At 37.5% G+C, this 22,923-nt stretch overlaps 1 protein-coding gene and 1 pseudogene across 8 annotated transcripts in view; one reads left to right on the top strand and one right to left on the bottom strand.

Moving 5' to 3' along the window:
- TRPM6 (transient receptor potential cation channel subfamily M member 6) overlaps positions 1-19,166 on the top strand; it is a 164,160-nt gene extending 144,994 nt beyond the window's left edge. For all 8 annotated transcript variants that reach the window (XM_023521944.1, XM_023521943.1, XM_023521946.1 and 5 more), the window contains 8 exons: positions 125-175; positions 1,857-1,922; positions 3,736-4,022; positions 4,299-4,381; positions 5,121-5,326; positions 11,441-11,492; positions 16,003-16,109; positions 18,660-19,166. In XM_023521944.1, coding sequence (XP_023377712.1) covers positions 125-175; positions 1,857-1,922; positions 3,736-4,022; positions 4,299-4,381; positions 5,121-5,326; positions 11,441-11,492; positions 16,003-16,109; positions 18,660-18,793 — 986 coding nt within the window. In that variant the 3' untranslated portion in view covers positions 18,794-19,166. The remainder of the gene's footprint in view (positions 1-124; positions 176-1,856; positions 1,923-3,735; positions 4,023-4,298; positions 4,382-5,120; positions 5,327-11,440; positions 11,493-16,002; positions 16,110-18,659) is intronic.
- On the bottom strand, positions 399-516 carry LOC111730619 (annotated as a pseudogene).
- Positions 19,167-22,923: the final 3,757 nt, after the last annotated feature.

Raw genomic sequence — 22,923 nt, forward strand, 5'->3', positions numbered from 1 at the left:
TTTCGACTACCAAGAAGCCATTCTGATTAACCTGTTCAATAATAACTTTGAAGGCAATATATTCAGAAGCATGTATTTATCTCCAGCCAAGTAATTAAAATGCCAATCTTCTCTATAATTTCAGAAATCTCAGCCTCCTTAAAAAGCCCTCAAGAGCCTCACCATCATTATTCAGGTAGGATGCATGTGCACATAGAGATGTCAACTGAGCTAAATGTCTGTGATTCTGCAGTTATAAACAGAAACGCTGATGAATTTGTAGTATTGCTATGATTCCCAGCTTGAAAAGTTGTTCACTCTGATGAGAGGAACATTTAGATTTCTTGCTTTGCCATTGACTGGGAAAACAAGTTGTTAGGATTTAAGAGAACTTGAAATTTTTTTTTTTTTTTTTTTTATGCCCATAGCATCCGGTTTCGTAGGTAGTCTCCCATCCAAATACTATCCAGGCCCTACCCTGCTTAGCTTCTGAGATCAGACGGGATCAGGCTTGCTCAGGGTAGCATGGCCGTAGACAAATTTTTTTTTTTTTTTAATATTGTTTGTATTGGCTAGTTCCATATTGTGAAGGAGAAAGATGACCTTGAGATATAAAAGTTCCTTACAAGCTTAAAGCCAGCCCAAAGCCAGAGATCTCCAGATTTTGGATCAGGAAAGAGATAGGCCTGAGAATAGTTTTCTGAGGGAGGGTTTTGTACACTCACTGAACCCTCAGTGAACATAACCACTGAGTGAATGCCATTCTCACACAGTAAGTTCATGAACACACCTTACAAGAATGTTACTATTAAACAAGGTATCAAGGGTCTTGACTCCCTTAGATAACCTCACTTCACAGTGCTTCGGTTGTCTTCCTGTCAAAGTGGGAATCATTGCACTTTCCCTTCCCGAGGAACAACCTGCCAGTGGGCTAGAAGGAATTAAGAAGGAAACACTGTGAAATGCAAAGCAATATTACAACCAAATTAAGAAGGAAACACTGTGAAATGCAAAGCAATATTACAACCAAATGGCCTTGTGCCATTGGGTGGTCTTTTGGGCATCATTGCTCACAGCATTGGATGAGATAATACACAGGCAAGCTTTTTACACAATCTAAAGCTCAGTACATGAGTGGGAGTTTAATGATGTAAAATTTTCATTATTATTCTGTCAAAGTCATACGTTCAGGGTCCAGTAATATACTGCCTTATCCTGAATTCTCCTCTGTAGTGAATAGTGTTTCTTCGTTGGATTCCAGGCTCCACATTCCAGGCTCTTATAACTAGGTCTTTTAGCTCAGCTATAATCCATTATTTTGACTCCAGCTGTCAACTTAAGAAAGTCTCTGGTGAGGAATACCGTAACTCATGTCGACTGATCTGTTAGGATACGGCTTTTAACAGGAAAATGCAGATCACTCGCTTCTAATTAAGATTGGTCTTTAGCTCTCTCAGGGAAAAGAAGGTGAACTGTGCAAAATCAACAGTAGATGTCTCCACAGTCCACTGTGCATTAGATTTGCTCAAGAAAAGAAAAACCAGGGAACGAAGACCATAGATTAAAATGCCCTATAAAAGAAAATTCCATATGGATTAGCATGGGATTTGGTGTTCAGGAGAGGAGAGGTGACAGCCCTACCTCAGACCATGATATATAATCTCATATCTGTTTCTAAGACTGGGGTATCCTAGTCTTAGAAGACATAGTTTGCTTTAAATCCCATATTATAGATTACATTTTTTATAAAAGTAAAAATAAGAGGTCTTTGAAAGAAAATATTTTAGTATTATATGAATATATCGATGTAGGGAGGCTTAGCTGTAGATTCAACCCACTGGTGCATACTTACAATAGTAAATCTGTTTTGTTTGCAGCCATCGAAAGGAACAATTTAATGAGGCTTTCTCAGACCATACCATTTACGCCAATCCAACTGTTTGGTGAGTGCCATTTCTACCTTCTTGAGACTGTGCCAAGGTTGAAGGCATAACGTATAGTAAATCAAAAGGGAAACCACTTTGCATCACTTTAGTTGAAAATTTTCTTTTGCTGATGGTTGCAGTTTAGTGAGATTAATTTCCTAAAACGGAAACTCTTGTTAACCACCCGGCCGGCATCTATGCTATGGGGATGGGACTTATAATGAGCAGCAGTTGGGGAAAAAGCATAATGTTGCACCTGGCATTCACCAATTTAAAGCTGGAAGTAGGAAAGAAAAGAACCAACCAACCATGTGTAATAAACATAGAAGAAAGCGATAAATATCAGTACGGTAAAAGCTAACAGGCAGGCATCTGAAGAGAAATGCTTTGTACATTTTTTTTATTTGTTTGTTTCATTTTGTATAAACTAGCTGCTCTTAGCTCAGAGAGCAAATGTCATTTTTAAAGGCTAGAGTAGGAAAGAAAATGTGCTCGCGTTAGCCAAGGCCACCAGAGTTTCTCTTCAGCCAACTGACAATATAACAAGGGTCCCCACACTGTCCTAGATCTTGATTCTCCTCACATTCTTCACACGGAGACAGATCAGGTGGCTCTGATTGTTGATGCAGATGCCTTCTCCTCCTTGGATCCATGTTTTGCAACTCAGTAACTCTGTTCTAAACCCTCTAGGTATTTAGCACTCTGAAGGGATCTTCAGGGGCATTTGTATAGGCACCAAGAATAAATACCTGAAAATATGGCACTAAGCATTACCTAGACATGTTTTTTGGTAAGCAATTAAATGCAAGAGTGAGCAAATAGATTCCTTTGTTGGTATACTAATACAGTATTCACATACACACACAAAAGCCATTCGAAGCAAATGAAAGGGGAAAATTAACCACGGGCTAGACAGAAGTTGTGTCTACAATATGTTATTTCTGTTATAAAGCATTGAACGCTGTATTAGATGGGGTCTAGGCTTCATAAGAATTGTTCAAAAGCCTAAAAGTAGAAGCTGTATAGCAGTCAAAGAGCATTTTGTGTCTAAAATCTTTTAAGTGGATGGAGTTTGTATCTGAGGTTCTAGTTCACATTAGCCGGGTTAACATATTTAATCTTTACAACCCAATTAGTTAAGTGTTACTCTCACTCCCACTTTACTGATGAGGAAAATAAAGTTTTAAATACTTGTCCAAAGGAACAAAGGAAGCGGGGAGAATTTCTGGGGTATAACCTTGATTCTGTCTAACTTGATTGGGTTAAAACTATTCATTCTCAATGGGGATGATATCACCTCCCAAGGGAGCAAAAACATCCTTTTCTTTTTATATATAAAGCACAATATATATATATATATATATATATAGCACATTAACAGATATCGGTATATTTTGGTATTAAAATGTCATGGGAGGGTCATTTTAGAAAACTTAGAAAAAATGTTTAAGAATGCTCATAAGGGGGATGATAATGAAAAACATGGATCAAATTATTTCTTTAGAAGTATTTGACTTTAATGAAAGAAGCATGTCCTTACTAAGTTGATTTTGTTTTTGTCCAGCTATAGTCTACAATAAGAACAACTTAATTCTTACATATCATCTGATGCTTTGTCCTTTCTCTCCCTCTCCCTCTTTCCTGGACAATAAATAACATAAATGTGTCCAGATCCTTGCCTTTATTTTCTATTAGTTCTTGTGTAGGTGAAATTCTCACTCTCTTCTGATCATTTGGGAAACTAAACTGATTCTGAGTTGGTATTTAAGATGCTGTCCATGTCACAGACAAGGGCTCTCACTGGACTCCTTGCCTACACTTCTGTTTACAGCAGGAGAAGAAGTAACAGTCTACAGGCTGGAGGAGAGTTCCCCGTTGAATCTTGGTAAAAGCGAGTCTTCTTGGTCCCAGCATGGGAGAGCTGCAATGATCCAGGTGTTGTCCCGAGAGGAGATGGATGGTGGCCTCCGCAAAGCCATGAGAGTCATCAGCACCTGGTCTGAGGATGATGTTCTCAAGTCAGGGCAGGTTTTCATTGTGAAGTCCTTTCTTCCTGAGGTTGTGCAGACATGGCACGAAATCTTCCAGGAGAGTACTGTGCTTCATCTTTGTCTCAGGGTAAGTCAGAGACCCAGAGCCCAGATAGACAGGTCAAAGAATGGAGATCTGGCTGCATCCTGATTGAAAGCCATTGTCTTCAACCCAAAGGATAGCCTATTCTTTTTTGGAGGTGGTGGTATTTTATTACTTTTTGTTTTGTAGAGCTTTTGCTTTTGGAGTGAAGAGTGGTGGGCATTGAATAGGTGGTGGGAGGCCTCTAGAAACTCTATGATCATTAATTAGTAGGAATGTGGTAATAAACCAATATTTTTATCAATTCTTCCTATTTGGTAGGAAATTCAACAACAAAGAGCTGCTCAAAAACTGATCTATACCTTCAACCAAGTGAAACCACAAACCATTCCCTACACACCAAGGTGAGGAAATATTGTCACCCCGTTTCTTCATTTCAAGTAGGAATTTCTAGCAATTTCTTCTCAGCCCTATTAGTCATGAGAAATATGAGACCCATGGGGAAGTGCCCCAAGACCTTATTTTTGGGTTTTTCCTTTTATAGTTCTGGAGACTGGTTAAAAGAATTAGACATCCCAGGGATACATAAATCACTGAACTTAAGTGAATAGAAAAGAGACATTCAGGCAGGGGCCCTGACTAATCTCTCTACATGAAACAGGCAGATCCCAGGTGTAGTTACTAATGTCCAAGAACATTATGACAGAAAAACGTTTCTGTTTTAAGCATAATTTATTACCCTAATGTCTTATAGAAATTAGGAACTTTGTTAGAATTAACTCTTGTTACTTTCACTTGAGTGTCTCTATACACTAGCATTCGTTTACCAAGACAGAGCATCATTCAGTGCTGAGGACTTACAGGAAAGTTTTATTGTTTCATTTATGAGGAATGTTATAGAGCACAGCAAGAAAAGTTGAGTTTGGTCCTCATAAAAGAGTTGGAAAGTTTACTCAAAGAGAAGAGAGGTGGGTAAGCATGGGAAAAACCCCTAATCTTTCCATTCCATAGAAAAGCAGAGACATGTGTGTTGAGGCTGTTTCAGACCAGAGTTACGTAATCTCCTTGCTGTTGACTGTTCAGTAGCGTAAGTCCCTCCTTTGCTGCCTTGTGGGATCTCAAACGCCTTTTCCCCTTTCATAGGTTCCTGGAAGTTTTCTTAATCTACTGCCATTCGGCCAACCAATGGCTGACCATTGAGAAGTATATGACAGGGGAGTTCCAGAAGTACAACAACAACAACGGTGATGAAATTGCCCCCAGCAACACCTTGGAGGAGTTGATGTTGGCTTTCTCTCACTGGACCTATGAGTACACTCGTGGAGAGCTGTTGGTTTTGGATTTGCAAGGTAATTACTAGCCTAGAACTTGACCCAATAAGCACAAGGCAAAGTTCAGAAAACATTGACCAGAGAATGCTTTCTTCATGTCATTCTCACCTACATAGGACCCTGCTCTTTCTTTACTCAACGCCATGGTTAAGCTTTCAGTGGAGACATTCCAAGGCATTTTTTTTTCCTTTTTTTCTTTTTAGTTTGAAAACTGAAAGATGATATCCATTTTCTGAATTATTTTTATTACCTGTGAAACTTTCCTAAGTGGGAATAACCAACCAGGTGTCCCGAGAGATCTTGCAAGAGTCAGGATAGGTAATGTATGGCGTTGCTCTATCTAGTTTTGAATGGAGATGGGGCCACTTATTTTAGACATTGTATGGCGATGAGCATGAGCACCCACTTAGTTGTTTCCCATTTACATCAAGGGAAACCTATAGCTAGATGATTAGCTGCCTAAAATTTAAAGACATCTAAATGGAGAATGACTTTTGCACCAAATTTTCCAGGTTTATAATTTAGCTTGATCTTATGTTCATAATAACACTTATACAAGCATTTATACACACAGGAAAGTTTAATTTCTGGGCATTTTTCATAATTTTGAGCTCATTGCTTTAGCAATTTATAATTTAGCTTGCTCTCTTTGTGTACCTTGATATGACAGTTTACGAAAGTACAAACTCAGTCTGAGACGATGCGGTGCACTCTTATTTAATGGAAGCCTTTGATCAGTGCATCTCCCCACTATCAACACCTCACATGTGATTTATAATCCTACAACACGAAACAGAGTATCTCTAGGCTTCCCTCGCAGGGACAGAACGAAATATGTATTAAGGTCAAAGTTTAGTCGCTGGGCTCACTGACTGGGGCTTTGGTTTTAAATAAGGGATTTAGCCCAGGAGCTTTCATAGAAGTTATCTCATTTAATCCCAGAAGCAGCACCTCAAGGTAGATATTATGGGGAATTTAGGCCCAGAAAGTTAAATACCTTGCCTAAGTTTGCACAGCTACTTAGGGGGAGCTGGGATGCAGACTTAAGCTGGTTTGACCATCTATTCTTTCTTTTTTACTGTACTATCTTTGATTTCTTCATGAGTTTCATTCCCATAGGACATAACAATGTTATGGTTCATTTAAGCAGATTGGGCCTATTTCTTGTTGTCTCTAACTTTCCCACCTCTCCAGTCTTGGCATTCTGGGCTGAAAGCCAGGCTCGGAGGCTGGGGATAGTTGCGATAGGCAATCCTGGGGCAATGTGAGTGATATCCAGTAAGACTGCAAAGGTGTTTTGATTGAAATTTGTGCCACATGCTCAAGGATGTGTATATACTTTTAAAATTATATGTAAATACTATCTTTTCAGATCTGTGGTGTTCATAGGATTAAATTCTATTTCTAACCCTCAAACCCAGTATTTTAGGAAGCAATATAAACAAAGTTAAAACAGTCAAGATGATTCAGTTTTTAAACCAGCAAGTACATGATCCATGTAAACCCAGCATGCCGATGCCCAAGGCATCTGCTTTTGTAGCTCATGTTAGGGAGAGCTTGATTGTTTTCATCTGTACTTGAGTATCTTCACTTTGAGTTTTGGGTGGAGTTGTTTAAAAAGCAAAAACAGAAACAAACAAAAAAACCAAAGAAAAACTTTAAGGAATTAATGATGACTCTTCAGTGTATTTTGTATTCCACTTGAATAGGTTTTTGTTTAATGATGTTTATGTTTGGGGATTTTTATGTCTCTTAGTAATCCAAAGTGACATTAAACAGAACAAATGCTGTGTTGATAGTCTTGGGGTAAAAGGGAATTAACTTTATTCTTTCATTGGGCAATTATGTGAATTGCAGAAATAGGCCACTCCAAATAAACTATGTCAAAACACTGACCTTCAAAGAAGAGAAGAGTGGACATCATAGAATAAGTGTGAAGAAATCGAGATATTTGTTGGACAATTTTAGCCAATTGGTTAGACCTGAATTTATGGAAGAATACGAATCTTATAATAGTAATTATAAGCAGTTCTATTACTAGTATTACTAGCTTACATTTACTAAGTACTTATTTTGTGCCAAACATTTGGCCAAAGGCCTATGCATTGTCATATTTAATCCAAACCAGGTTTGAAAGGAAAAATGGAAAGAACATAATGTTTTCTTAAAATATCTTAATGGTTTTTGGTTCAGTTTTGTTTATTAGTATTTCTAGTCTTTGGAGTGATCATGTGTATTGTCTGGGTGGCAGGGAATGGAGATGGAGAGGCTAATAGCAGCTCTTAAAAGGAGAAGCTCCAGAGTTGCAGTGCTGGTGTCTGACTCCTGGCTTTCTCATGAATTAGCTGGGTAACCAGGGGTTGACCACCCTGAGCCCCACTTCCTTCGTTTGTAACTGAGGAAAATATTCACTTAATTCATAGGATTGTTAAGGGATTGAAATGAGACAAGTTCCTGACACATAGTAAGCCCTCGGTAAATGTTAGTTATTGTTGTTGTTAATCTTCATCTCTGAGTGGCTTTTTAAAATGGAAGTTTATTGTCAGTTGTAGGTAGTCTTAGCTGTGTGGTCCTGCTGGTACTTCAGAGAGAACTCAGCTTCAGTGTCTGTAGAGTCAAGGTCCGATCAGCTTGCTGTGTCTGCCTTTTGCTTTGAGGGAAAGAAGGAATGAGAAACACTCTGGCGGTTTATTCTATCAGTTTCTTCTTTTTTCCTCCTTTTTACTTCCAAGAGATTGGCAGTCATTAACCCAGGAGCTGCCACACTGGGCCAAGAGGCTGAATTCTAAAGCGAGGCTTGATCAATTTCCAATCATGTAATTATTCTGTAGTTTTCCATTAGCTTTCCATTTAAAAATCTTACATGTGAGGGCCTGAATCATCATCATTATATTTGAAATCCAACATTTAATTTCCAGCAATGGGAATTAAAAACAAATGCATTTCAAAGAAATGACAGTGGTCCAGAGCATGTTTTTTAAAGCTCATTATATTCTTCAAAGAACTTTTGGAGATATTAGATATTTTTATTCAATAAAGCAGTTTCTGGAATAAGTCAACATTAGCATCAACATCATCATCATTAAATTCTGCTGCTACAAAGAAGGTAACTTCTTTCTACAGATGCAGACATTCACCGGTATGTCCCAAAGTAGTTGAGATCAGAATGTAAGCTTCCGGGTTTTGCATGAGGGCATACTGCTATTACTTGTACACGGGCATTTACTCTGTTGAAGCTGGTAAGGAAATATTATTGGGGTTTCTAAATTTGAGAATGCCTTGTTTTCTTTCATATTTTCAAATATCTAGGAGAATATGTGGATAGAATGGGCTCTGATGATGTTAAAGTTGCCTTTTGGGCGATTGCATAGCTAGCGGGGAGAGGCAGAGTGGATGGTGGTGGTGCAGGTAGTACGGCATGATCTATTCTCTGCGCTTCTCTCCATTTTTCACACATTGGAACGCCCCGCATGTGAGCTTCCCCCCCAGCCCCTGCAAACATATAATTAATAGTTAAGCTTCAAACTGTCAGATTGGGTTTAGTGATATAAAGTGGATACTCTACCTTCATTCTTATAAGGAGATTTATTCATTAGGAAACACAGTACTTTAGGGAAATGAGGTAATCAGAACATGATTTTACCAGCGGTTAAAAAAAAAAAAAAAGATTTTACTTCACAAGAGGTCTTTATAGAATAAAGATAATAAAAATAGCAGTTGACATTTTTTACCGCCCTCTGGATCAGACACTTTGCTAAGCAGTTTGTATACAATAGTTCATTTAATCTTCGCAGTGACCCTGTAAGATAAGGCCTGTTGTTATTCACACTTTCAGATGACAAAACAGATTCACAGGGATTAACTATGGTGGCCAGGTCACACAAGTGGTGGGGCTGTGAATGTACCCTTGCCTATGTAACAAGCAACAAAATTTAAAGTAAATAGGAGCTGATGTGATCTTGATAGACTTTTAAAATTCCTTAGGAAGCTCCCTTTTTCCCAATTAATATGACTTCTTTAGGCACTGTGTGTATTGCCAGCTTAAATTTATAGTTTACTCAGACATCAGCCTAAAGCTTTTGTTAGTGCTAGAAATTGCAGGCTTAAATTCAGATCTTTGCTTTAACATGTAAAGGATTTGTAGCCTTTAGTCTTTTACTGATGATATTTGGGATATTCATCTGTTTGTTTTTCTGTTTATTTACTATATAGTTCAAAAGCAGGATTTCTCTATATATTCCTCATAGGCTATATCTGTAATGAGAAAAGTATCAAAAGCCCAGTCTCTTCCTATGACTTTTTCTTTAAAAAAGAATAAATGATGAGCAAAGCACATTTCGCATGCTTGACCTTAAGCCTGTGTTTCAGCTTTACTTTCTCTTTTGCTAATCAAAATCTGTATAGGAAGAGATTCTATGCCAGGGATTCTATAGCATCCTTGCATAGAATTTAGAGGTTCTGTGAACTCTGATGAAGAACAAATTACACCTTTATTTTCACTAACCTATAGCTGAAATTCATCATTTTCTTCAATTATAATAGAGACTACAAACCACAGTGGGATTAAGAGTACCTGTCACTATTTTTAATAGCAATTATAGATATCAACATAGCACATTACAGTATTGACAAATATATCAAAATGCTGTTCATATTTATTACTTGTTGGATGATATGATAGTTATTTGAATTATGCTAGATCCTGTTCTTTAATGTATTAATAAAGAAGCACATGTATTGCAATCCAACAATTTAAAAAATATTTTGGTAACTGTATTTCAAGTGTCATTGGTGTCTTTCATAATCCTATGTATTTGAAGTATGCATTTTAGAACATTATTCTGAGGGAGAGGTTAGTTTTATCAGACTGACAAAGAGTCATGACACAAGAAAGGTTGAAAACCTCTGCTTAAACAGGTTATTTTCCTAAGGAAGTCAGTTTCTTAGGGGAAAGGACTACAAACTATAAGGATAACTTTTTTTTTTTTTTTGGTGAAACGTTTAGCATATGGTAAAACATAGAACATAGCAAAAATCTTTCTTTTTTAAAAATAGTGGTTAAAAAAACTTTTTACCAGGTAGAAGTATGTTATAATATTATAAATTTCATATGATTTTAAAAGAATTTTCCTACAAAGTTGGTCTCTTCCAAGCAAAGAGACCCGGTGCTGATTAGAGGATGAGTTCAGAAATCATTGGGTTGTGCCAAAATGGTGTGATCACCTGTTGATCAGCTTGCTTGTGAAACGTTATCACTGCCAGATGTCAGTCTCCTCACCACTTGCATTGTATAACAGAGATTCACTTTGGATGTTGATCCCTGTTTTGACAAATGTTAGCTTTAAATTACATCTATGTATCATTTTTTTAATTAGTAAATTTTATTGAAGAATAACATAAGTTCACGAATGTACACACAGCATTAATCGTACATCTCAAAGAATTTTTACAACTGAACACATGTGTGTAATCAGTGCCCAGATCAAGAATTTGGGAGTGTTTGTATCCTAGGGTTTTAAAATGCTATATAAATAGCATATGATGTGTGTCTTTGATGGTACAGATGTTGTACCTGTGGAACTGCACAGCACCTTGCACCTTGCTGAGCACTGATAGACTCCATCTGAGGAGACCATGCATTAGCGGGAGGGGCATGAGCTTTGGCTTGGCTCGAATCCTGTTATCACCACCTGTAGAGTACAACCTCTGACAAATTTCTTAATCTCTTTGAACATTCACATACTCATTGGCCAGATGAGGATGTGAGGATGCTAATACTTTATTTTTATGATTATTGAGAATTAGAGAAAATACAATTAGAATGTCTAGTATACATAAGTAATAAATGAATGACGGATGCCACTATCAGCAGCTGTAAACACACCACTAAAACATTCATTTGTGGCCTAGAAGTTTATTATAGCATAAGATGGGGTTGTGGAAGATAGTGCATTAACTAAAATTTTCAGACATGCCTGGACAAATTTTACAGTACAGTTAATTCACATGATATTTAATTTACTACAGAGTTGATGTAGGTCTAAAGAAAGATATTAAAATTTGATTATTTTCTTGAATTTCTAAGAAAATGAAATCTCTATTTGCTAAATGAATTTTCTTTCTTCCTTGGAGGTGTTGGAGAAAATTTGACAGATCCATCTGTTATAAAACCTGAAGACAAACAGTAAGTTAATTTATGATATTATCATTGAGAAAATTGCATTTAACACATTGTACATGTTTTTGTTTTTTTTTTTAAAATTGTTTAAGCATTTATGTCTTGTCTAGACCCTAGAAAGGTTTTGAGGCAGCTTTTATCTATATATCTCGACCCATATCTGTATCTTTATTCTGTATATATTTCAACTATAATACAATACAATAAAATAAAGCATAGATTAGGAAATGGGGGCAAAAAGAAAATATGGAAATAAAATAAGATTAAATCTGGAGTGAAGTTAGTAGATGTAAATGGAAATTATAAAAACCAATGTAGTAGCCAGAACTGTTGCAAATTTGACTCAGTTTTCTAGTGGCCTAGACAAAAGAGAAATATGGGTAAGTGTAGCCTCTATAGGCTTTGATATGAAAACAATTAATGTCATAGGAGAAGCACAGTTTCCTTTGTTGTCCGCACAATGGAGTCATTGTATCTTGCCATGGGCAGCGCCTTCCATCACATGCCTATAAAATGAAAGCTGAGGGCATAAGTGTGCTATTCAGTAATGGCAAATCTGTGAGAAGCAAAAACAATGGGGCTTAAACCTGGAGCATCAGATTTTCTGTTAATTCAAGACTGAAGTTTAAATTATATGGAGGGATGAATCATCTGCCTGTCCTTTTAATTCCCCTGGGCATTTTATCCCCAAAGCAGGCTTTTGGGAAGACTTGGCAGTAGAGGATCTGAGGTTCTATTCTTCTGCTAATGGTGGAATAGAAAGAAAGAAGTGATGGAGTTGATTAAGGACTGATCAATATGGCAGGTGACAGTGGCTTTTGAACATGAGTTTTCAGACACAGATTGCAGATCCCTGCCCCATTTTCTGATTCAATGGGTTTGGAGTGGGGCCACATACTATAACAAATTCCCAGATTATTCTGATGATGCTGCTGACATGGAGACCACACTTGAGAACTACTAGCTTACAATATTTTTATTTCTTAATTGTCCTAAGTGTCTATACTTGGCCCTGGGTTGTAGAAAAAAATACATATCTTATTTATATATATAATATATATTATTTATATATATAATATATATTATATATATATTTAATATATATATAAATATATAATAATTACATAAATGGGAACTTTCTGTACAATGAAATCTGGAAATTTCCCTCCCACAGGATTCATATTGTAAATATTTACTGTTTTAATGCTGTTCTTTTACAGAGTGAGCTAATCTAAACATGGTCTCATCTGTAGGTTTCTATGCAAAGAGGTCCATCTAAAATATTAGCTATTTGTGTGGACTAGGTGAGCTAGAGAAGAGAAAAGTGATCCCTGTTGCTCCTATGCATCCAATTCCTATGACATTTGGCCAAACAATTCATGTTGTAACCTTTAGGGTATAGATAAAGGCTTTATCATTTTTTACTTTAGTAGAGCTAAAGTGATTTTAGCTATGAATATTATTTCTTCATTAGCCCTGTGTGCCCAAGAATTTGTAGTAGGAACCTTGCACTACAAGTACTTCCTTTATAATTTTGCATTGAAAAAATTTCGCATACATAATGAACCGAGTTTATGTATATTCTGTCATTTATTAGATTTTCACTTTCACATATGTCATTTACTATGAACTGAATATTTTGATGTTTTAGAATTCTAAGATTATATTACCCCACCTGACAGTTGAGTATTTAACTGCATTCTATAGCCAGTGCGTCTCTATTTCCATTAATTGAGGTCACCTAGGGAAATAAAAAAGTTGCTCAGAATTGGCATCAGATCGGAATCTCTGAGGTTAGGGCCCGGATATTTATAATTTTCAAAAGTTCATTATGTGGTTCTAATGGACAACCAGGGTTGAGAACCTGTCTTATGGCAAATTTTATTTTTTATGACTTGAGGATAGGAACTATGGAAATGATAGGATGGCATCATTGTAGCATGCCTGGTTTTGTGGGTTCACCTAATTTTGGGTGCACTTAGTCTTCATGGTGAAGATAAGAAGTACTATTTTCTTGGAACAGTGGCGAATTGCATCTTGTTCAACGATGCTCACATTTTTGGTATTAAATCTTTGCTGCACAAAGCATGGGCCCCAGACCAATAATATCGCAACACCTGGAAGATTGTTAGAAATGCAAAATCTCCCTATAGATCTCCTGGATCAGAATCTGGATTTTTCACAAGATCCCAAGGTGATTTGGTGTAACTTAAAGCTTGAGAAGCACCGGTTTCAGCAAGTGCTTTCACATGTTGTTTGTTTTACCCTTAACGACATTGGAATCGAACATCTATAATCCCAGTTGATGAATGAGAAAACTGAAGCTCAGGGAAGATGGTAACTTGCCTAAGAGGATGAAGGGTCAATGGAAGAGAATAAGCCTCTACTCAAAGAGATGTTTTTGTGGTGCAAATTCTGATATTGTCTCTAAGGCCCATTGTTTCTTACCTTTTTCCAACCTTTTGCGCATGAAGACAAAATCATCAGGCCTTCGCCCCCAGATCTCCTCCGGCCACTTCTCTTGGTTCCTCAGGTCTTGAGTCTCAGTGGAGGCTGCTTCAGTTATTGGTAGTTTTTTACCGCATCTTTTCATTTACAGTCTTGATGGTTTTCTACATTTGGCAAGTCTGAAATGATAATAATGATGAGATATTCTGTTGTGAATCTATGTATTCATGACACTAATTAGCACTTCCTCACATGTGGAACCAAGCTACCACCTGCTTTTCATGTATTGTGAAAAATCTGGAAAACAGTTGTATCTGTTTTTAAAAAACGTTATCTGAGACTGCAAGGCTGTCGACATGCTGTAGAGTACAGTCGCAAATGAATGCCCCTGCAATTCTTCATTCTCCCGTGCACAGGGAGCAAACCCCTGATATACACATATTATAGTAATTTTGATTCTTTTATCTTAACTTTCACAAGGCTCATAGAGGAAAATGATTTAGCTTATAGCTTTTATCTGAGAATCAATGTTATATCTCTAAGTCGAGGGTTTCGTTCTTTATTGGGAGGAAAGAAATGGCAGCTATGGAATGCACAGAGTGAAATATTCCAACAGGGTCTTGCTGGAGAGATGATAAAAGGAATTCTTCCATTTTAATGACTGAAAAAACACCATAATTTTTTATTTTATTGGCATCATAGAGTTCTGCCACTAAATATTAAGTGATTCTACTTTTTTTTGCCACATTTGGTTTCACCTTATTTGGAGTTTTTTAACCAGGAAGACTGAAAGAGAATAATAGTTAGCAAGAGGCAGCTTACGCAGCCGAGTAAATACCACCAGAGCTGTACTTTGTAAGGGCAATTGAGTGACCAGGAAAATTAATCCTGGGTGTCTGTTCACTTTGTCTTCCCACGAGATTTCCTCCACCTACTCGCCTCAGAGCAAAGAGGCAATCAGATCAAACTGACATCAGCCCTCATTCTGAGTTTGGCACATCTTCAGAGCAGCTACTGTTATTCTGCCAAAAGGAAGTGGAAATTGAGATAAATGTTTCAATACTCGGATGGAAAAAAAGTCCATTTTTACACCACGTCCCTTTTGAAAAAACCGCATTCCTTAGAAGCGAAGTTTATTGTTTCCTTTTGTGATAGTTTGCTTTTCTTTTTTCTGAAGACGTGGTATTTAAGAGCAGTAATTGAGTTCAGATTTTAAAATGTGCTGTTTCCACTCTGCATGTCATTAAAATAAAATATTAGCTTTCATAAAGTTTCTTTGGAAGTGTTTCTGGTGTGCTCTGCTCCATGGTGTGTAGAGTGTCAGCCTGAAGAATAATGATTGTGCATGGTCTGATAATGGATGAACATTGATCCTAGAATCTGCTGAGGATCTATTATAATTATAGAGTATTCAAAATGTGCCTAATATGTACTTGATTGTCCTTGTAGTTTTTGTCACCTATATTTAGCAAATGTAGTTTACTTCCACAAAATTATAGTAGTCTTGTCTTTCCACGAAGAGCCCAGCTATAGCAGTTTGCAGGGCAGAAAGCAGATATCAAAAGAGCCATGAGTGCTGATGTACAGTTTTGTCAGGCATTTGTTTTCGAGGACATGGTTATAGTTAGAAAGGAGTTTGGGTTGAAACAATGTGTATGAACCTTTTTAGAAGGTATGTTCCAATAGCAAATTTATGTCACTTTACACCTTACCTTTTGCGTGTTCTGGTAGAACATTTGGTAACGAATTTCATTCTCTCACCCCATATGCATTCGAAAGGGTCTCACTGTATTTTATTTTAACTTGGTACATAGAAAATTCACTCTTCTATCAGATTAGCGTTGAAATGAGTTTCACAGTAGGTCTTGGAGTTGGGTACAAAGATTTAAGTGCATTTGAATTTTAAATTTGCAAACCTAACATTGTTGCTTCCCCAAACTGCTCTATTCTTTGTTGGCTCCTTACGTTTGCTGCGTTACTATGGGATACTGTTCGGTATCTCAGAGAATCCTAGTTGAGCTCCTTTTTCTTAGCTGTGCTCTAATTGATATTCTGATATTTCCTCTAGATCAAGAGGAATGGTGTTTGGACCAGCCAATTTAGGGGAAGATGCAATTAGAAACTTCATTGCAAAACATCGTTGCAACTCCTGCTGCCGGAAGCTCAGACTCCCGGGTATGCCCAAACAATTCTATTTTTTTCTAAGTAAATCTCTCATAGAACACCACTGTAACCTGGGTGAGAGTAGGAAATCTTAATCACATTTTTATCTCATTCGCGGTTGAGGCTTGACTTTCTGACTGCAAAATTTTCAAACCTCTAAAGGGATTAAAAGGACAGAGATTTATCAGGTTCTGCCAAAATGTGATAAAACAACATTGGGCCCAATACTTGTCACAGTCTGTCCAAGGGAAAAGTTCCACCGACACAATTGGGATGAAATTGGACCAAGGCAGGTCTCTGTGCATACCCCACCACGGGGTCCTGTGTGGTGCCCTCAGTAATTCTACTCTATTTTTATTTACTCATTGGACACTTGTGAGGCTGGGTATGGAAGGAAACACAGCTGTCAATAAAAGTAGCTCTTTATTACTACAAAAACCTTAAACTTTAAACATATGTTGCAATGTATATATTTTAAATCTGACTTGATAATATAGCACACTTTCTCTAAAACCAATATAGTCACTACAGAAAATATTCCTAACATAAAAGCAAGCAGCTGGAGGTCTGTGCCCTCCAAATTGGCAGTCCCAGCTCTGTTGCATTCTTCCCTTTTATCTCAGAAGAAATACTTTTTGTCTGTCTCAGCTTGCTCACTATTTCTCTTAGATCGTACCAAACTTGTCCTTAGAATGGAATTTTACATATTTTGAGCTGAGTATCCCTTCCTGCCTTCTAATAAATGATCATACTCCAAACTGGAAATCAGTAAAAGATCATCATCCACTGTAACTTGGGATGGAGTAGGTATAAATTTGCAAAAGAAAAAGGCAGTTCCTAATCTTGTTAGCATTAGGGGTAGGAGGATGAGAAGCTCTTACAGAAAAGACAGCAAAAGACTGGGAGTTGGAGAAGACTTCCAGTTCCAGTGAGAAATGCCCTGTCAGGCAGAGGTGGTGGGGGTGGGAGGGTATGGGGGTAGGAGAGGTCAGATGGGAGCAGCAAAGAGAGGAGGGCTCACCCAGGACTCGATTTTATAAATTATACAGCAGACCTGGGCAAAGTGATCAGTCACAGCAATTGGTAGAGCTGCACACTGGTATCTTCTCTGGTCAGAAGGAATGCAGGAAGGAGCTGAGGCTGGGCTGAGGGGCATCAGGACCTCCAGGTAAGGGTCTTAAGGGAGGCAGGTGCTGTGCTGACAGATATCCGAGTCATCCCATGATTACAGGCTGGAGTGTGGCCCATGAACTCAGTGTCCTCAGGCGCTGGCCTCTTTCCAGTTCTGATTAGTTGTACTCTGGACAGGGCAGCCTCTCATTCTTGGAGACATAGGGCCTACGCTTATCTGATCAGCCAAGAGAAGGCGAGACTGGAGCCATAACTCACTGCTTCCATCCTTGAGCCCAGGTAGCTGTTCTGTATGATTAAGGTACAGATCATGCTAGTTGGTTTTGAGTGAGTAGTTCAATAATTCCTCCATCTCTAGACCTAATCCATGATTCCTGTCAAAACCTTAGTCAGCACATTCAAATGGAAATAAGAAATATCTCCATCTACTAAGTCATTTGGTTATCTGAATAAAAGAAAGTTTAGTCTGTAAATAGGAATAAGAGTAGTTTTTCTTTTTTGCTTGATAACATTTTACTTATTCATTCATTTATTGATTTTTAAAGGGAGACAGTTTAGGATTATGTGTAAGAACATGGGATCTAGAGCCACATAGGCTGAGCTCATATCCTAGTTCTGCTTCTTACTAGGATGTGACCTTGGGCCTCAGTTTCCCCATACATACACTAGGAATAATAACACCTATCTCATAGAGTTGCTGTGAAGATTGAAGTAATATATGGATATATCTAATAACTGTTGGTTATTATTAAACTATAATATTTATTACTTTTATGTTCAGGTTATCCCCATTTAACAATCAAAATGCACAGACATATGTTTAAGGTTAACAGATTTAGTCAATGTAGCACAAGATTGATAGATGTTTAAAGCTCACACTCTTCCATACGTTTTTCCCCAAAGATTACCTCTATTCATGTTTTCTTTATATAATTTTCTTTTCGAAAGGAAAAAGGAGGCTTTAGGAAGCATAGGATCTAATAACTGGCTGAAGGTTTCATAGGCCACACCTAACATGAGTATAGCTTTGTTACAGAAAGTTGAGCACTGAAATCTTGAGATTACCATTTGAGCTGAATTTCCTGGCCCTGCCCATAATTCAAGAGGGAAAATGCCCTGATTTTAGTTTGGCCTCACTTAACTCTAGCTGGGTTGTGTCTTATAATAGGGAATTATGGATTGAATCAAGCAACCAAACCTTTTCCTCCCTGCTCCAGTGATCACAAGCCTAAAACAGCCCTGGGGGGTTAGATACACATGTGGGGTATGGAACAGGTGTTTTGGACATGGTTGAGGGTGAGTTTCATATATTGGTGGCCTGAGAAAGCAGAGTCTTCTCTCACATTTGTTAAAGTTTAAATTTCAATCTATCTGTGTGAATACCATGGTCTTGATGATCCCCTATAACCATCTTAATTGTCTTTCTTGCAGATTTAAAAAAGAATGACTATTCCCCTGGAAAGATAAATTCCACCTTTGGACTTGAAATCAAAATAGAACCAGGCGAGGAGCCTCTAGCAAAGGAAAAGGAGAGTGATCCTTCAGAAGACCTGACACGGTTGTAGAAAGGGGAGAAGATGACAGCCCTTGCGCTTCCTTCCATGAACTCTATGGTAACATAGATTGATTGATGTAACACTAATAATGTCAGAGCTCTGTCAGGATGGCCATACCCCTACAACCCCCTTGGGACATGCCTCTTGAGCCTCACGTCTCTCCTTGTCTAAAGACTTCATTGGTGAATGATGAACAGGTTCTCCTAGATGTTGACCTGTGTGCAGGGTGCTTTCTTTGTATGTGTGTGTGTCAACCTCAGGTTCCACTGGAAGACACTTGGAGGAATCAGCTGTGAATACCTTCATACCTCTTTGCTTTAGCTGATCACTTAGAACTCTTGGAGCAGAACGCTGGCATTAAAGAATCAGGGAGATGAATTTATTTTCTGACTCTGTGTGTAGACTCTAACCCCCCACTGCTATCATCACCTCACCCACATATTGTATTTATGTATATATGTATGTACATAAAAAAGTTATTTGACTTCCTTCTCTATCCTTTCCAGCAGCATAGAGCTTCGAATAACAACAATAAGGAAAACAAGAGTTTGGCTAGTAAAAAGTTAGAATCCTGGTGAAATCTAGATGAGTTTGAGGTATTGTCAGTGAATCATATGATGCCTTGGCATTTCAGGTTTCTCTGAAAGAAAGGAAAATGGAAATCTAAAACAAATGCCCTTGCATCTTTTTTTTTTTTTTTTTTTAAGGGGACCAAGGATATGTAAAACCAGAAATTATTAAGAAATGTTTTCCCTTCCCTTAAGCTCAGGGGTACTATCAGTTAGAGAGTTGACTAAGCTTAGTCAACCTCTATCTAAAACACCACTCACTCCCTTTTCCAAAGCCGTGTATATAATGCTACAGGCTAACTTACTCTCTGTCAGGTCGTATGGGGAAAGATGAATTTCTGAATGAAAACATACTTTGAAGGTGTTTGCTTCGTTCAAGTGCAGAGTTCTGGTGTATATTTTAAGTACGGCCTGAGAAGATGTAATCATTTTGGAGGCCTGAGGGAAGAGTCCCTGGAAGCTGTACCTTACAGCACGTTTTGGGAATCAGTTACCCCTCTTTCGCACTTGCCGGGGTTGCCCTACCTCAAATACACATGAACTTTTCACACAAGGAGGAGATGGAGGGCTGGGATCCTCTCTTCTCCCCCTACATCTCCTTTCCTTTTTATAGAGTGTGCCAATCTACCAGCAACAAACCTACTGGGTTTGAAAATTTTCACCTTTGTCTTTACCTTTAGCCCTTACATTAGCTAGCCTCTTTTTTAAATCAACACTCCTGTATTCTTAGGTTATACTTCAGGGGAAACTTTGCCCAGCATGGGAGATGTAAAGCCAAGAATTTAGCTTACTGAGGATCATGTCTGATTCTTGTAGTGTGAGTTGCACAAGGGCTAATTCATACTCCTTTTATTTGGGTCTTGTGGGTGGCAGGAGGTGAGAAATTTGGATGATTTCTTGATTTACAATGAGGATAAAATGTTAATGCTTTTTTCAGGACTTAATTGCAAATCAATAAAGAATCTATTGGTTCTCACATCAGTACTATGGAAAGAGGCAGTTTGGCTGTCTAAGGGCCAAAGTAAAGGCATTAATTCAGTGGTCAAATATTTGTTACCTGGGATGGAACTTGAAAACAAATACATTTTGATTTCAAATTTCTGTGTTGAGTTTTTTTTTTCTTTCATTTTTCTTTTTTTCAGGAAAAAATCCCCAGAATAACATTTAAAAAAATTAACTGTTGGGCCAAGCTCACTGTGGGATTGCTTGCATGCAAATACCAATGTGATAATCTTGACTTGGAGTGATTCATGACCACAAAAGGGCGGGGTGTTCATTTATTTGGTCAGTTTTAGTCAACAGATATTTTATTAAGTGCCTTCTCTATACTGTATGAGTGATGAAGATGCAGTAAATAGCATTTTTTGCTCTCCAAAACCTTAGGTCCATTTTATTTCCTTCTTTCCTTCCTTTTTCTTTCTTTCATCTATTATTTCATTATTTCTTTCATTATTTCTCTTTTTTCCTTCCTCCTTTCCTTCCTTCCTTTTCTCCTCCCCTCCTCCTCTTCCTCCTCCTCCTCCTCCTCCTTCTTCTTCTTCTTCTTCTTCCTCTTCCTCTTCCTCTTCCTCCTCCTCTCCCCTACCTCCTCCTTCCTCTTTCTCCTCTTCCTCTTACTCTTCCTTTCCTTCTTCTCCTTTTTTTAATTTTTGATTCCAAGTTTGGATTTCTGGTTAGTGCTAAAAAATTTGACTTTCGGGCAAATTTTAAATGCAGAGATGAATCCCATACCCTATCTGCCAGTGGGCCTTAAGTTCAGAATAGGATAAAGGAATTAGGGCAGATAAGATAATTTAGTGCTTTCAGAAACCACTGAAGAAAAACGGACTGCAAAATCCTTGTATGAGTATAAAGCCCATTTCACAGATGGGATCTGAATCTGGGGACCAGAGAAGTAATTGGTTCCCAGGAGTCCTTTCTGAAGGCATCCTGAGCACAAGCATTCCTTTTCACAGGCTCTATGTTCCCAGAGTAATTTCCGCCCCATGATATCTGAAAGCTTCTGATAGCTCTGGGGAATGAGATCAGATAAAGCTTTGGGTGTTTCTCACCCTGTTATTATTTTCTGTGGCTTTGCAAAAAAAGTATTTGATGACTAACACTTTCCAAAAAATCATTTACTAAATGTTAAAAAAAAATTTTTTTGGTTGTTGTTAGATACCATTTTAGATGAGACAAATCTCAAGTTCTAGGACTCATGATAAAGATGCTACTGTCGTGCCTTGTCTTTCTCCATCAGTCACCAGCATCTAGCACAAAACAGGGCACAAAATAAGGGTTCAACATTATTTGTTGAAAAAAATAATAAAACCTTCAAATGATAATGGATTTCATTTACTACGTAATAAATCAGATTTGCATTTTTAATCTTGAAGGGAATGGTTACCAATTCCTTAAGACCCAACACAATTCTTTTGATCTCTCTCTGCTTTAATTTCCCAGGAAATAGCTTTTAACAACCTACACCTTGTCTATTGAATTTGCAACCAGTTCTTGCCCTTATCATCATGGTGATAATACCACAGTACAGTGCTTCTTACTGTTGACTATTGAAATGAGATGATAACTTCCCAGGAAACTGCCGAGAAATAATCATCACTTTATTACCCTTTGAAAAGAAGATTGATAGGAAAGTCATTTGAAAGATAGTTCATTACCATGCCCTCATACGAAAGGGAGGATTATTCTCTGAGGTCGGAATTTGAAGGCTGTGTGTTTGCCTCTTTGAAGTCTTGGTATTTAATTTTCTGTAGTCATTTCTTGGGCAATTTCCTAAGAAACTAGTTGAAGCTAATTTATCGTAAGTTAAAGTCAAATGACAGAAAAGATTTTTTTCTTTAACGGCATTTTATTCCTCAGAGGTTAGCTTCTGAAGAAAAATGAGACTTAAATAGCATTTCAAATCTCCAGCCACATGGGTGGGTACACAGAATAGAAGGGATTCTGGAAACCATATTGATTTTTTATTTAACACAGTTATTATTTTTGACTTTTTGTTTTTAGACCATGATGTACAGATAAAATATATTTTTGTGCAATACCCTCCTAAAAATAAGTTGCTTAATTTTCAAAGAGACTTTTAGTCCTTAAGGGACAACAAACATTGTCTCTATTGTTAACAGGCGTTGGTGACATTATATAATTTATTTAACCTTTCTCTTAACCCCTAACTCTGAAATGGAGATGAGATACTTACCTTTTCAAATGAAGGTGAACAATAATGAGAGAGCATTTATAAAGTCCTTTGAGAATCTCATTTAAGAAGCTACCTGTGAGCAAGAGATCTTGCTCAATAAAAAATAAGGGTTTTCATTTTTGATACTATGTGATCATCAATATTTACAGAGGATGCTCAGTGGACCTGTATAAACACAAAAGTGGTTTCTGCTATTTCCCCTTTCTGAGGGGAATAAACTCATTTCTCTCTTTTTGTTTTGAAGCTTAATTCAATAGTTCAAAATCAGGAAGTTTCACCATTTCACAGTGTCTCCTATTTATTTTGTTTTTTGATGGATTTAAATTTTCCCAGCTAATTTCTTTTGTCATCTTCTGCTTAAAGAAAGCCTTCCA

This window comes from Pteropus vampyrus, unplaced genomic scaffold, assembly GCF_000151845.1.
Source record: "Pteropus vampyrus isolate Shadow unplaced genomic scaffold, Pvam_2.0 Scaffold324, whole genome shotgun sequence".
In the NCBI taxonomy this organism is placed as follows: domain Eukaryota; kingdom Metazoa; phylum Chordata; class Mammalia; order Chiroptera; family Pteropodidae; genus Pteropus; species Pteropus vampyrus.